The sequence below is a fragment of the Chelonoidis abingdonii genome, chromosome 4 (genome assembly GCF_003597395.2).
Source record: "Chelonoidis abingdonii isolate Lonesome George chromosome 4, CheloAbing_2.0, whole genome shotgun sequence".
NCBI lineage: Eukaryota > Metazoa > Chordata > Testudines > Testudinidae > Chelonoidis > Chelonoidis abingdonii.
In genome coordinates this window covers 152,918,448-152,931,062 of record NC_133772.1, presented here as the reverse complement: position 1 = coordinate 152,931,062, position 12,615 = coordinate 152,918,448, and the positions used below count along the sequence as shown (strand labels likewise).

Genomic DNA, 12,615 nt, shown 5'->3' with positions numbered 1-12,615 from the left:
GTGCCTCATCATGTGTTTGTGCACAAAGTTACTCAGGGTGTGGGCCTAAGTTAGGTGGCTGCATTTGAAGGTTCACCCCACTGAATCTTTCTGCAATGTTAGGTTAACTGAACGTCTCATAACCATTTTTGTAAGAAACATACTTCAAGGCTTTCCAACCCAGTGACAGCCGGCACTAGATAACTTTCAGCCCAGGGAATCACGACTCAGAGTCTGAGATTGTGGGAACATGCCCTTCTGACGCTGCTGGAACTGGTTAAAGTTGAACTGTCTGCAGCTGTAACATGCCTTTATAATTTACAACCTCCTGAGAAATATTTCATGAAGGGCCTAGCGCACTCTAGCGAATAGTCCAAGCAACCAGGGTAAGGAGAAGTCCTTCCCAACGTGCTGCAAAGCCGCTGCACAGCTGTTAGTGGGGGCAGAGATGGCTGAGTGGTTTGAGCATTGGCCTGCTAAACCCAGGGTTGTGAGTTCAATCATTGATGGGACCCACTAAGGGATCTGGGGCAAAATCAGTGCTTAGTCCTGCTAGTAAAGGCAGGGGGCTGGACTCAATGACCTTTCAGTATCCCTTCCAGCTCTATGAGATAGGTATATCTCCAAATACTTACTGCAGCATCAGGGCTGTGGGAGTCTCTTCCCCTTTGCCAGGGGGGAAATAGGCTGATATCCCCACTCCTAACCCTAATCGTCTCCCAGCCCATCACCAAACTCTCCCTATGTGGCAGCACAGAAGGCATGCCCACAGAATGGGTATCTGCACTATGGAGCGTTCTCCCATCCAGAGCAGGCTACCAGCAGCAGAACCTGTCCTGAGTAGTTCCAGCCAGGAGAGGGCTTGCCCCTACCAGCATACAAGACTTGACAGTCTTCAGCAATCAGAATGCCCACTTGGCTCCAATTCAGACCAGTGGGAGTTTTCCCATTGAATTCAGTAAGTGAAGGATCAAAGCAAAAGTCTGTCCAGCTTCTAGGCTGCTGTGAGCTGAGCGTGTGCCAGGTTCTTTGTAGGGGGAGCACTTAGTGCCTCAATCCAGGAATATACCAAACACCTCTGCAGAGGGAGATTTGTCTGGCCCTCCTTTCCCAAAGGAAGATCATAGTGACATGGAGCCATTTGGATATGTCACGGGGGTGGGGAATCTTGGAAGATGAGCTCACCCTGACCCTTGGCAGGAATCGACTGCAAACAATCCCCAAAGATCTAAGTATCCTCCTCCCACAGTGGCTTTTTACCTATCATTTCTATGTGCATTTATTGCTTGATCTGGGAGTTAGTCCATCACCCATTATAACCATACCATTTCTAAGTGACTTGAAAAAAAAATAGAGTAAAATAAGAAATCATCACAACCTTTTATTTTGTCAAAAACTCTGTAAAGAGGGTATTTGTTGGAAATGTCAATAGTCTAAAAGGACACATGAAGCTAAGACAAAAATAGGTAGATTCAGGTTTTAATATTAGGCCCCAATTCAGCAACACATTTAAGCGTATGCGTAGCCAGAAGCACATGCTTAAATTCATCCCTGCTTAGCAAAGTACTTAGGTATATACCTGACAACAGTGGAACTTAAGCATGTGTTTCAGTGCTTTGCTGAACCAGGGCTGTAGGATGTTGTACAGCAGACTAGAACTGGGAAGAAAGCATGTTTCAGGTAATATGATGGAGACTGGATTTGATACTAAGCTACACTTCTGAATTTTGTTACATACCCAGCGGTGACAGCGTGTGGTTCTTCCACGTAGAAAAAAAAATTAAGATTTCCTTATACCATTTTAAATGGTTATTCCAACTTTTTCCCCCTGTTCATCAATCAGTGTGTGTGTGTGAGCGTAAGTGGTTGTGGAAATACTTTTGCTCATTTTCATTAAAACCTACTTATTAATTTCTCAGAGTCCAGAAAATACGGAAATGAAGGGCCTCCCTTTCCTGGGGGTATTTACAGCACTGTAGCTACTCTGATGTAACTACACCAACACAAGCTCCGTGCAGATGCACCCAGCGCTCGCGTAAAATAGGGGGGTCATCCGGGCATTGATTTCTCATTGAGCAACAGTGGAGTTTTATGAGTTCTTAGCCCTCATTTAGGGCTTCGACAGCTGTTTCAATATGTAGATAATGCCCATCCCAGGTCTGGTCCTAAGCCCTCTGACGTTAATGGAAGCCTTTCCATTGACTTCAGGGAGTATTGGATCAAGCGCCAATCGACCCCATGACTCTACAGGCTGGCCTGAGGGGTGGGTAACCATCGAAGGGGGTGCTGTGGCAAAGCAGGACTGGAGACTGGTGAGTTTGGGGGACAGGGCTGGGGCCTGGAGAGTCTGGGGGCAGGGGGCCCCAATGGGACCCTGGGCTGCAGACCTTTTGGACAGGCACATCGAGGAAACGGATTTTGTTCAGGAGCTAGTGATTCCTTGAGCAGGAGAGAGAGGCAAAGAAAGTGGGGTTGGAGGGGGTGAGGAAGAAGAGTGGTGAGCAGAGACAGGCCACCCTGTGTCATGCAAACGAGGGAAGGAGCAGAGAGTGAGGAAGAGAAGGGGAGCAAGAAGACATGCCACCTCTTTACACAGTGAGCCTTGAAGAGGCATGAGGCAGCAGTATTAGTAAAACAAAGGGGGCATGAGAGTCGTGGGCAGCAGCAATGCAGAGCAGCACCCAGCGGATGGGCACATGTGGTCATAGAGCTCAGTTTCCCCTGGATCTGCCTTTTGCTTCCCTGCGGGGCTGGCTCTCTGCTCCCGTGAGCACCATCAGAATCTGGGCTCCCTCAGTGCCCCAATGGGAGGGGATGGTGGCCCCATAAAGCTCTGCAATGGGGTGTGCCACACTGCAGGAGCCCCTTTTCCATTCAGTGTGTCTATGGGGCCATTATGGGGTCTGGGCATGGTGATGTCAGCACTCTCCATCACCACTCAGCTCTTCAGCCAAAGTCAAGCTGTCATGGGGGCGTGGAGGGGATTAACCTGGCTGCCCAGGTCTGGCAGGCACTGGGGCGTTGAGGGAAGCATTAAGGGCAGGAGCCAAAATATAAGTTTGTCAGGGGACCATTTTCCCTAAGGCCGGCCCTGAGTCTAATTATTTATTTGCCAGGTTTGCAACCCTATAAGACCTGACTCTTGATCAAAGGGCCACGTCATCTCCTCTGTCTTGTCTCAGTGCTGTGAATATATTTCTAAGATGTAACCCTAGTATCTAAAAAACAATAGTGTGAACAGGGAATCAAGAAGAATCTTCAAAAGACAGTAAACGACTTCATTGTGGCTCATAAACGGCAATCAAATCTAATAGGAAATGCCCCACATCAAGGGACATTGATCCTGGCAATGAATATACATCTGAAACCCCATTGAAATCAATGGGAACTTGGGACGTATATCCTTAGGCACGTTCCAGCCTTCGTTGCTAACATCAAAGTGCAATGAAACTTTTGGAGCTATCAGTACAGCAGTACAGTGGAAAACACAAGGAATCCATTGCCTAATAAACTCCTCATGTTGTTGTTGATTTTATGTTACGTTGTTAAATAGTGTCATCAAATAACAGGGCATTTTGTTGACTTGCCTTTGTGCTGCAGATGTTCCTGCCTGGCTGAAGAGTCTCCGCCTGCACAAGTATGCAGCTCTTTTCTCCCAGATGACGTACGAAGAAATGATGGCACTTACCGAATGCCAGCTCGAGGCACAAGTATGGCTCAAATTAGCTATGAAACAGTTAGTCACGCTGCATTTTTTCTAGTGTTGTCACGATTAAAAACGCTCTGTTTGGTCAGTTTGTTGATAGGTTGCCCTGAAAACCTTGCATCATTTGTTAACATTGCAAAAAAATGCCAAAACCATGCTGAGAGAGAGGGGCAAACAAAACTTTGTACCCAAAAATGACCTGGCCAAAAGCTTCTCAGCAGAGTCATAGGGTGAAATCCTAGTCCTATCAAAGTCAATGGGAGATATGCCCTGGCTTTTACCACTGAATTTTAAGGAGGACACTTTCAGAGGCACAAATGGCATTCAGACATCCAACACCCATTGAAAATCAATGGGAATTTGGTGACTGACTTATTTGTTCCTTTAAAAATCTCCTTAATAGATTGCTTTCCATGCTATCGCTGGGATAAATAGATCTGATTAGCATTTTTATATATAGAATGCTGCTCCATGTTGCAAATGGATTCTATTTTCCTCTGGGCTATGATTCCAAAAGTTTGGTGGAATTAATGGTCTGGTAACACTTTCATTGCAGGAGAGGGATACTGTGGTCTTTTGGGGTTCAAGGCCTATACAGCTGCTCAGCTGACCTTTGACAGGGTCTTTTTTTTATCTTCCAATTTCTTCAGCCCCTTCTAAACTTTCTAGAGTCTTCACTAGGGCCATGTCTACACTTACAAGCTGTGCCGCTGTAAGATCGCTCGTGTAGCTGCGTTACACTGACAGGAGAGAGTTCTCCCGTCAACAGAATAAAACCAGCTCAACAAGCAGCAGTAGCTATGTCAGTAGAGCGCATCTCCCACCAACACAGCACTGTGCACACGAGCACTTATGCTGGCAAAACTTACATTGCTCGGGGATGTGGGGTTTTTTTTTCACTCCCCTGAGTGACAAAAGTTTTGCTGACATAAGTGCTAGTGTAGACGTGTGCTGAACACTGACTTCCACTGGAGGAAGGAAACCAGCAATGTCTGAGCCAAGCATTCGTTAAAATGAAAGGAGCCGGGCAGCTTTCTAAGGGTATGTATGGAGTTAATGCACCCTTCTGAGAGGCGGTAACTAGCTCAATGGAGGAATTCTTCTGCTGAACTAGCTGTGTCTACACTCATCTTAGGGCTGCCTAACTGTAGTGCTTGGGGTGTGACATTTTTTAAGTGTAGACTCATTTTTAGGTGTAGGCTAGACCTAAGCTTCTCACACCTCTCTTAAAGCCAGTAGGCCTGATTCACCACACCCTTACTCCAGTTTTATGTCAGGGTACGAGTGAAGATACCCCAATGTGGAGGTGGGATAACACTGTCGAGTTACCCCATCATAAAACTGGAGTACCGCGGTAGTGAATAAGGCTGGGTGCTGCTATTTTGGTTCCTAACTCTGAGAGGGTTTTTTGGGGGGGGATTGCTTTTCTCAGCATTGCCACGCCTTGTGCAAAATAGTTGAAAACTGTAGTGAGATCTGTACATTTAATGACACAAATGGCCCCATTAGAGTCAGCGGGCCTTCTCTTAGTGTCAGTGTACAGTACATTCTACTCAGCCAGAGAAAGGCTTGCCGAGTCAGCTCCCTAGAGAACTGTGAACAACTGCAAACAAACTGTGAACAAAGGCAGCAGGTGGCAGATGGCAATTATTTCACTTTCGGCCAAGTGTTTGTTTGATTTGAATCACAGAAAACTGTGTGCTGTCACTGAGAGCTGCAGTTCTGCTCCCAGACCTGACACTGGATTTAAAAACATTTTTCTTAAGTCGCTAAGAAGACCTTTTGTCCCTTGTGATCACTTATAAATATTGCCACTCCAAAGGAGGGTGCACAAGCTAGTGAGAAATCGATATCTTCAATGGGTTTCTAAGCTGTTTCCTTAGACCCTGTGCCTCTCTGATAATCCCTGACTTCAGAGGTTTCTTGAATTAACAGCAGCCCTTTTCACTTACGAAAGAAAGGATTTTTGTGCATCCTGCTGGCTGCGGGAGATGTTAATGTCACATTGCACTGTATCTTCGCAGAATGTTACCAAAGGTGCAAGGCACAAAATAGTCATCAGTATCCAAAAGCTGAAAGAGAGACAGAATCTTCTCAAGTCTTTAGAAAGGGTAAGTTATTTCTGCTGCTTTTTAATTAAAATAATAGCCAGGAATTTATTCTCAGATAAAGTCCTTATGGGTTATTGCTGGGTATTTCCCATGTAGTGCATCTTTTTCATTGAGCATTTTCTTTGTTGGTTTGGCCACATCTGGCTAATTGTATCACAAACCCAATGCTGTACCAACCACTGCGTTTTATCAGCAGGCTGCCCACTGGCTTTTGTACAGAGGCGTAAGCTGCCTCCTGGTTCTCCCCCCAGCTCCAGGAGGTTGTAACCTGTACCGAGGACAGCGTACGTGCCCTGGCGCTGCCTGGCTTTTGTATGGAGGCGTAAGCTGCCTCCTGGTTCTTCCCCCAGCTCCAGGAGGTTGTAACCTGTACCGAGAACAGCATACGTGCCCTGGCGCTGCCTGGCTTTTGTATGGAGGCATAAGCTGCCTCCTGGTTCTCCCCCCAGCTCCAGGAGGCTGTAATCTGTACCAAGCACAGCATACATGCCCTGGCACTTCCTGGCCAATTGGAGTTGAAACCACTGCTCCACCCTTTCCTTGACCCTGCCTGCCCACTCTCGGTGAGTATGTCTACACAACAGCGGGAAAGATGATTCCTAACTTGGGTGGACGTACACGTGCTAGCGCTGCTTGAGCTAGCACTCTAAAAATACTACTGTGGCCATGGCAACCAAGGCGGTGGCTCAGGCAAGCGACCCAAGAACCGTCGTGCCCAACCCCATAGTTATACACTCGGGCAGCTAGCCTGAGCCACCGCCCATCCCACCATGGCCACACTGTTATTTTTAGTGTGCTACCTCGAGCAGAGCTCACACACATGTATGTCTACCCGAGCTGGGACTCACCCTTCCAGCTGCTGTGTAGATGTACCCTGTGTGAGCCAGGGCGTGCCACTCCACGTCACTCGTGTCACTGGTACTTGCACCCCTCACATGTGATACATGGGAGATGAAGCCACATGATCACCTGCAGGTCCCTCTGTTGCTCTGTTCCTTCGTATACACTGCGGAGGAGAGAGCCCCCGTGAGCAGAGCTTCAGCATGCATGGGATACAAGACCCCTGGGTGGGATTCCACAGCCCGACCCTCCCCCTCTTTCTCAGCAGAACCAGTTGGTTCTGTGATGTCTGCAGGCCCCCATTGCAGAAGAGGAGCGCGACTTGCCTATCACAGTGAGTTTTCTAGGCTGGCTGGCTGAAGACTCAGGAAAGCAGCACTGCGTCAGTTCACATTCAGCAGGTTCTCTTGGCAGCCAGAAGAGGTCAAACTTTTTTTTGTTCTTTGTAATGAAAGTTTTAAGTTCTGCTGAAACTGATGGAGTCATCAGAAAAGCACCAGCATAGCATACCCACTAGTATCAACTCAGTCCAACACCACACTGTTTGTCGTTTCGCTGTTCTATTATACTGCATCGATCATTCTGTGCACAGCCTCGGACTAGGAGCTGTTCAATAATTATGGTGCACATTGCTATTTATTGGCGTTTTGGTTAGCTCACCACTGTATTTTGCATGTTTAAACTACGGATTTTATTTATGGAACTGTAGGAGTTAGTAAAGCCATGTTTCCCTCTGTACATTAATAACAATCATTACATCCAAGAGACAGGTGACTGGATTGAGTTTGCTTTGTAGATGTGTTTTCTAGGCAATTTCAGAGCCTTTCTTCCCCCTCCTCTTCATGAAGCTTGAAATATGGTATTGATTGACAGTCATTACTACAGGAATGTAACCCGAGTTTGGCTGACACAATGAGCTACACCGGCTATCCCATAAGATGGGATAAATAGTAGAGTTTGCTGTTGACTGCTAGTGATACAGTGGGATTTGCCTGGACTCTGGGGCTGTGGTTTTGAGGATGGCTTGAGTGGGGCCCATGAGTAAAAGCTGGCCATGGGCTGTATTACTTAAGAGCATGCGTCTCTGGTTTTCAAGTTTTCCTTCCTTTATTTTAACTAACCAGGAGCATGTGCGTGACTTGATCTTCTGGGCAAGCATCTCCTGCGTATGTTTCCTTCTTCCCATAAAGGAGCTGCACCTGGTTAACACAGTGGGTCCCCGACTAGCTGCACACCGACTCCATGTAATTCAGAGCAGTGGAGCCAGCAGTGCAGATGGTGAAGAGTGATGGGAAAAATAAACAATCACCCCACAGCTCAGGCTGGCTGTTGATACCGCATATGCTTTCTCTTAATGTGTCTTTCATATGTGCCTCCATAACGCTTTCCCCGGGAGCTTGTCTGCTCTGGTTTTGTGTCGGAAACATTGCCTCAAGAGCAGTTTGAGTGGGACCTGGTGGCCTGAGAAAGTGGAGACAAGTCTGGCCCATATTAAGAACAAGATGCAGTCCTTCCCACCTTTCTCTCTGGCGTTTCCCTGGGGGAGGGAGGGAGGATTGAACCCGAACTGCGGAAGGAGAACAGCTGTGACACACACACATATGCAGTCTGACAGGCTTAAGAAGCCAACATTTTTCATTCTGAACCACTGGAAGGAATACAAACATTTTTTGTGGGTGGGGGTGGGGGGATAAGGTCACATTTGAAATATGGGGTGAAATTCTAGCTCCACTGGCAAAATTCCCATTGACTTTAATGGGGCCAGGATTTCACCCATGGAATATTCCAGTGAAATGCCTCCCACTCCAATCACTCGTCCTTTACCAGAAATGACCCAAATGACCCACTCCTCCTTCACCAGAAATGACCAGCTGTGCACAGGCTACAGTAATGCTGCTCCAGCCACTTCAAAGCTGAGAAACCATACCTCCCAGCACCCGTTGTGCTAGGTGGTGTACAATCACAGAACAAAAAGGCAGTCCTTGCCCCAAGGAGCTTACAGTCTAAATGTAAGATGAGAGACACCTAGTGATAGAAATAGAGGGGAGGACAAGGAGACAGTATGGGTCAATATGACAGGCAGTGGTCGCAGGGCACCAGCAGCCTAACCACTGTGAAGCAAGCCGGGGTTTGAAGGAGAATGAAGATGTGGATGTTTATAGGGAGCTTCTGCCAGGAGGAGGGGCAGCATGGGAGAAAACAGGAAGGCGCTTGCTTGAAAATGTAACAAGTGGGTGATGGAGGCTGGCGTCATGGAGGGCAGAAACCAACCTTTCAACAGCGAATGAGAGACAAGCGATCAGCTGGGGTTAGCCCATGCGTGGCCTTGCAAGTGAGGACAAGTCATTTATGTCTGATATGATAGAGGAGGCGGAGCCAGTGGAGGGGCGACATGGTCAAAGCAACTGGGTAGGAAAATGATCTTAGCAGCATTTTGAGTGGAGATGAGCAGGGCAAGATTGCATTTGTCAAGTCCAGAGAGAAACGTGTTGCAGCATTTGAGACACAAGTTGATAAGAACCTGGACAAGGGCTTTAGGTATGTGGATGGGCCAGACATGGGCCAAGAAGGCAGCACTGAGAGCCAGACAGGAGCGGCACCAGAGTTTCTGGCACCCCAGGCAGAATTCGGGGGGTGGCATTTTGTGCACTCCCCACGGGGCGCGCAGGAGCTTCCGGTTCCGCTCCCATCGTGCCGCCAAAGAAAGACCCTCCACCAAAAAGCCGCAGGTGACCAGGGCAGTCATTGAGCTGCTCAATTGCCTGACACTGCTTTCTGCGGCATGTCAGCAGAAGGTCCTTCTTCGGCGGCGCGATGGGAGCGGAACCAGAAGCTCCCGTGCGCCCCGTGGGGAGCACACAAAATGCCACCCCCCGAATCCTGGCACCCTAGGCAACTGCCTAGGGCCGCCTAATGGAAGCGCCAGCCCTGGAGCCAGAGCCAGGATATGATTAGGGTTAGAGACTGAATCTTGTGCAGAGCAAACAGCGCTGAAATCTCGTGTGCTGTTCTCATATGATTCCTGTGGAAATTGCAAGGTCTCTGCTTTCTTGAAGGGTGGGAATCTCACCAGATCAGCCGTTCTTATGGGATTTCACCCCTCTTGGGCTGCATCTGCACTGGATCTGGACGCTAGACTTAAACCGGTTTTGGATCCCACCTGATTCATGGGGTGGGTTCAGATTCAGGAGTTCTAATCTGAACGCACACACCTTAAAATGGGGCAGGGAGGTTGCAGGTGCTTCAGACTTGAAGTTCTAGTTCTTACCTGTTTCTGTTAAAGCGGTTCTGTGAAAGTCTCAGTTAATTAAACGGACCAACTTACTGAACATGGACCACATAGTACAAGTAAGTCTTGGAGTAGGAACAATAGAAGAGGCTTCTGCGGAGGTTGTTTTTCTGGAAGCAATGTCCTCGTGTTCAGCTGAGCTGAGGCGGCATGGCTGAGCTCAGGGCAGCTAGCAGCATATTGAGATAGCAGACATACCAGCTGCTAATCGTTTTCGTTGTCTGGAATCTGCAGGACATCCTGGAAGGTGGCAACCTGCGCATCCCACTGCAGGAGCTACACCAAATGATCCTCACCCCAATCAAAGCCTACTGCTCCCAGAACTCAAACACAGACGAGCAGAGCCGGGACCTGGATTCCGACCACCTGCCTTCTCTGATCGGCTCGGACAGCCAAGGGTCTGACTGCAAGGACTCTGCCTCTGGGTGCATACAGCAGCACCACATGCCTGGCTGCGAGGGCGAGTCTGGAGGGGCACCTTTGCCCGAAGGGGATCTTCCTGGGCAGTTCACAAGAGTCATGGGGAAAGGTCAGCCGCTCCCATTGTCTTTATTCCTTCTGTTAGAAGTGGATGGTTAAGAACAGAGTTTATTTCATAGCAGCTCTGGTCCCCATCCACCCTCCTTCTGTCCTACTCATAATATTCTCAGGGCCCCGAGGTGCTAGGAGCTGTACCAACACTTAGTAAGAGACAGTCCCTGCCCCAAAAGGCATGCAGTCTAAGTAGGGAAGACGGACAGAGGTGAAACAATGTACGCAAGGGGACACAGCAGAGACAGGACTGCACCCAGCTCTCCAGAGTCCCGTTGTACCTTGCTGCCATCATCCACATGGGCTCAAGTGCTGTTCATGGCTAGTGCTGGCAAAAAGATGAGGTCAGGAGGAGATGGGGACGTAGCCTTACTCTCTCCCCAGCCAGTAGAGCTGGCTGGCCAGAGAGGCAGGTGAGCTCACTGCCCCTCATTATACGGGATGGGGGGAGTCCTTCCTTCTCCTGGGTGCTGAGAAACTCCAGAAGGCATCATGCCTGTCTGAGTCACAAAGCCTCCTGAGCCTACTGCACCATCTCCAACATTAGGGGGTATGTCTACACTGCTCACTAAGCCTGGGCTCTGACTCTGGTTTGAGCCCGAGAACAAGCCCCCTTTCTGTCCACCCGGATCAGTCTGACTCAGGTCAGCAAGCCGCCCGGATCCTGCAATGGGGGTGGGTCAGAGTCCAAGTCCCACTGCAACTCAGGGCCAAGTCCTGTCATTTTGCAATGTGGATGCGGGTCAAGCTGCAGACATGAGTCAGAATGGTGCAGTATGGACGTGTTAGCACGGCTCCAAGACCAGGTCCAGCAAGTGTAAATCCTGGTTTACAAGACAGTCCATAAGCGCGGATCCCACAGACCCAGGCTTAGTGTGCAGGGTAGACATAACTAGGCCGGCCCTAGCAGGTACAGCTGAGCCCTATACAAATAGATACAGGTCTGTTGCATCTTAGGCAGGGGTTCTGATCCGTGGTTATCGTGTAAAGGGAAAACCACATATAGTCAAAACCCCAAGCCCTTTAAATCCCACCCGCAGCTTTGGCAGCTGGGCTGGGGCTGCCATTTAAAGGGCCCAAAGGTCCAAAGTGGCTGGAGCCTTGGGCCCTTTAGTTCACCCCAGAGGCTACCAGCCACCTCTGCAGCTGGGAGCCCCCTGGGTAATTTAAAGGCCCTGGGACTCCCAGCCACAGCTGGTGCCCCAGGACCTTTAAATCTTGAGGCCATGCCTCTTCTACTTGAGTCTACGCCCCCTCCCAGACTCCAGGCCTTTCAGCGTAAAGCTGAAATCGCGCATGTTAAATGCGCGTAAGTTGCGAGAGACCTGTATGTTGGAAGTTTGAATCAGAATGAGCCTTTAGCGTTTGACTGTGAACTATTATTTTTTAAAGCCCGTGGAAGGATCTTTCTCTCTGTGGTGCACTATCCTAGAATCGAGTGGCTGCTCTGGGGTTACCTTCGGGCTGGCTGCTTGCTCTCGTTGACAGCCCTTGTCCCCTGCTGCTCACCGGTCCCAGCATATACCTGTGGAGTTTTTTATAGCCCCAACTTGCAGTACGAGGCAGTGCACGTACAGAGCAGTTGCTTCCTTTAGCTCCATGATCATGTGACACGGATAGAGAGAGAGCGCCTGGGACTGGCATTCTTTAATGTGAAAGTTGTGGAGGGTTGGGTTTTTAAAAACACTTTCCTTATGTCTTGGGCCCTGACTGTACATGCTTAAGTGCTTTGCTGAACTGGGGCCTTAAAGCAGATTGCTCGAGCAGTCTGAGCTCCTGTAGGAGTGCTACCCATGGTCTCTGCCTGTCCCGGCCCCCTGGCCTCTGTGTGTCCCTGCCCCACCACTGTCACTGCACTTTGAAATACAGGAGGAACAATCATACCAGGCAAAATCCTTGCTGGTGTAATGGCTTCATTGACTTCAACAGCATTTTGCCCATTTATACCAGCAGAGAATTTGACCTGCTATGGTCAGTACAAACCAAAATTAGTTTCTAGAACTGAGGAATGATTTAAAAGAATATCTACGAGGGATGGGGGAGTCCATTCAGCCTCATTTTTGAACCATGTAAACATCTCTAAATTGTTCCTGAAATAGCTTTTCTATAATAAAAGTGGTGTATACGGAGCACGTGATGGGGTGCTAGAAAGGTTCTCT

General features: G+C 48.8%; 2 protein-coding genes across 6 annotated transcripts in view; both read left to right on the top strand.

Moving 5' to 3' along the window:
- Positions 1-12,615, top strand: part of SAMD4A (sterile alpha motif domain containing 4A) — a 216,338-nt gene that overhangs the window by 173,328 nt on the left and 30,395 nt on the right. For all 5 annotated transcript variants that reach the window (XM_075065793.1, XM_075065794.1, XM_075065792.1 and 2 more), the window contains 3 exons: positions 3,580-3,689; positions 5,710-5,796; positions 10,160-10,454. In XM_075065793.1, the coding sequence (XP_074921894.1) occupies positions 3,580-3,689; positions 5,710-5,796; positions 10,160-10,454 (492 nt within the window). The remainder of the gene's footprint in view (positions 1-3,579; positions 3,690-5,709; positions 5,797-10,159; positions 10,455-12,615) is intronic.
- CGRRF1 (cell growth regulator with ring finger domain 1) overlaps positions 1-12,615 on the top strand; it is a 241,739-nt gene that overhangs the window by 225,140 nt on the left and 3,984 nt on the right. The window lies entirely within an intron of this gene.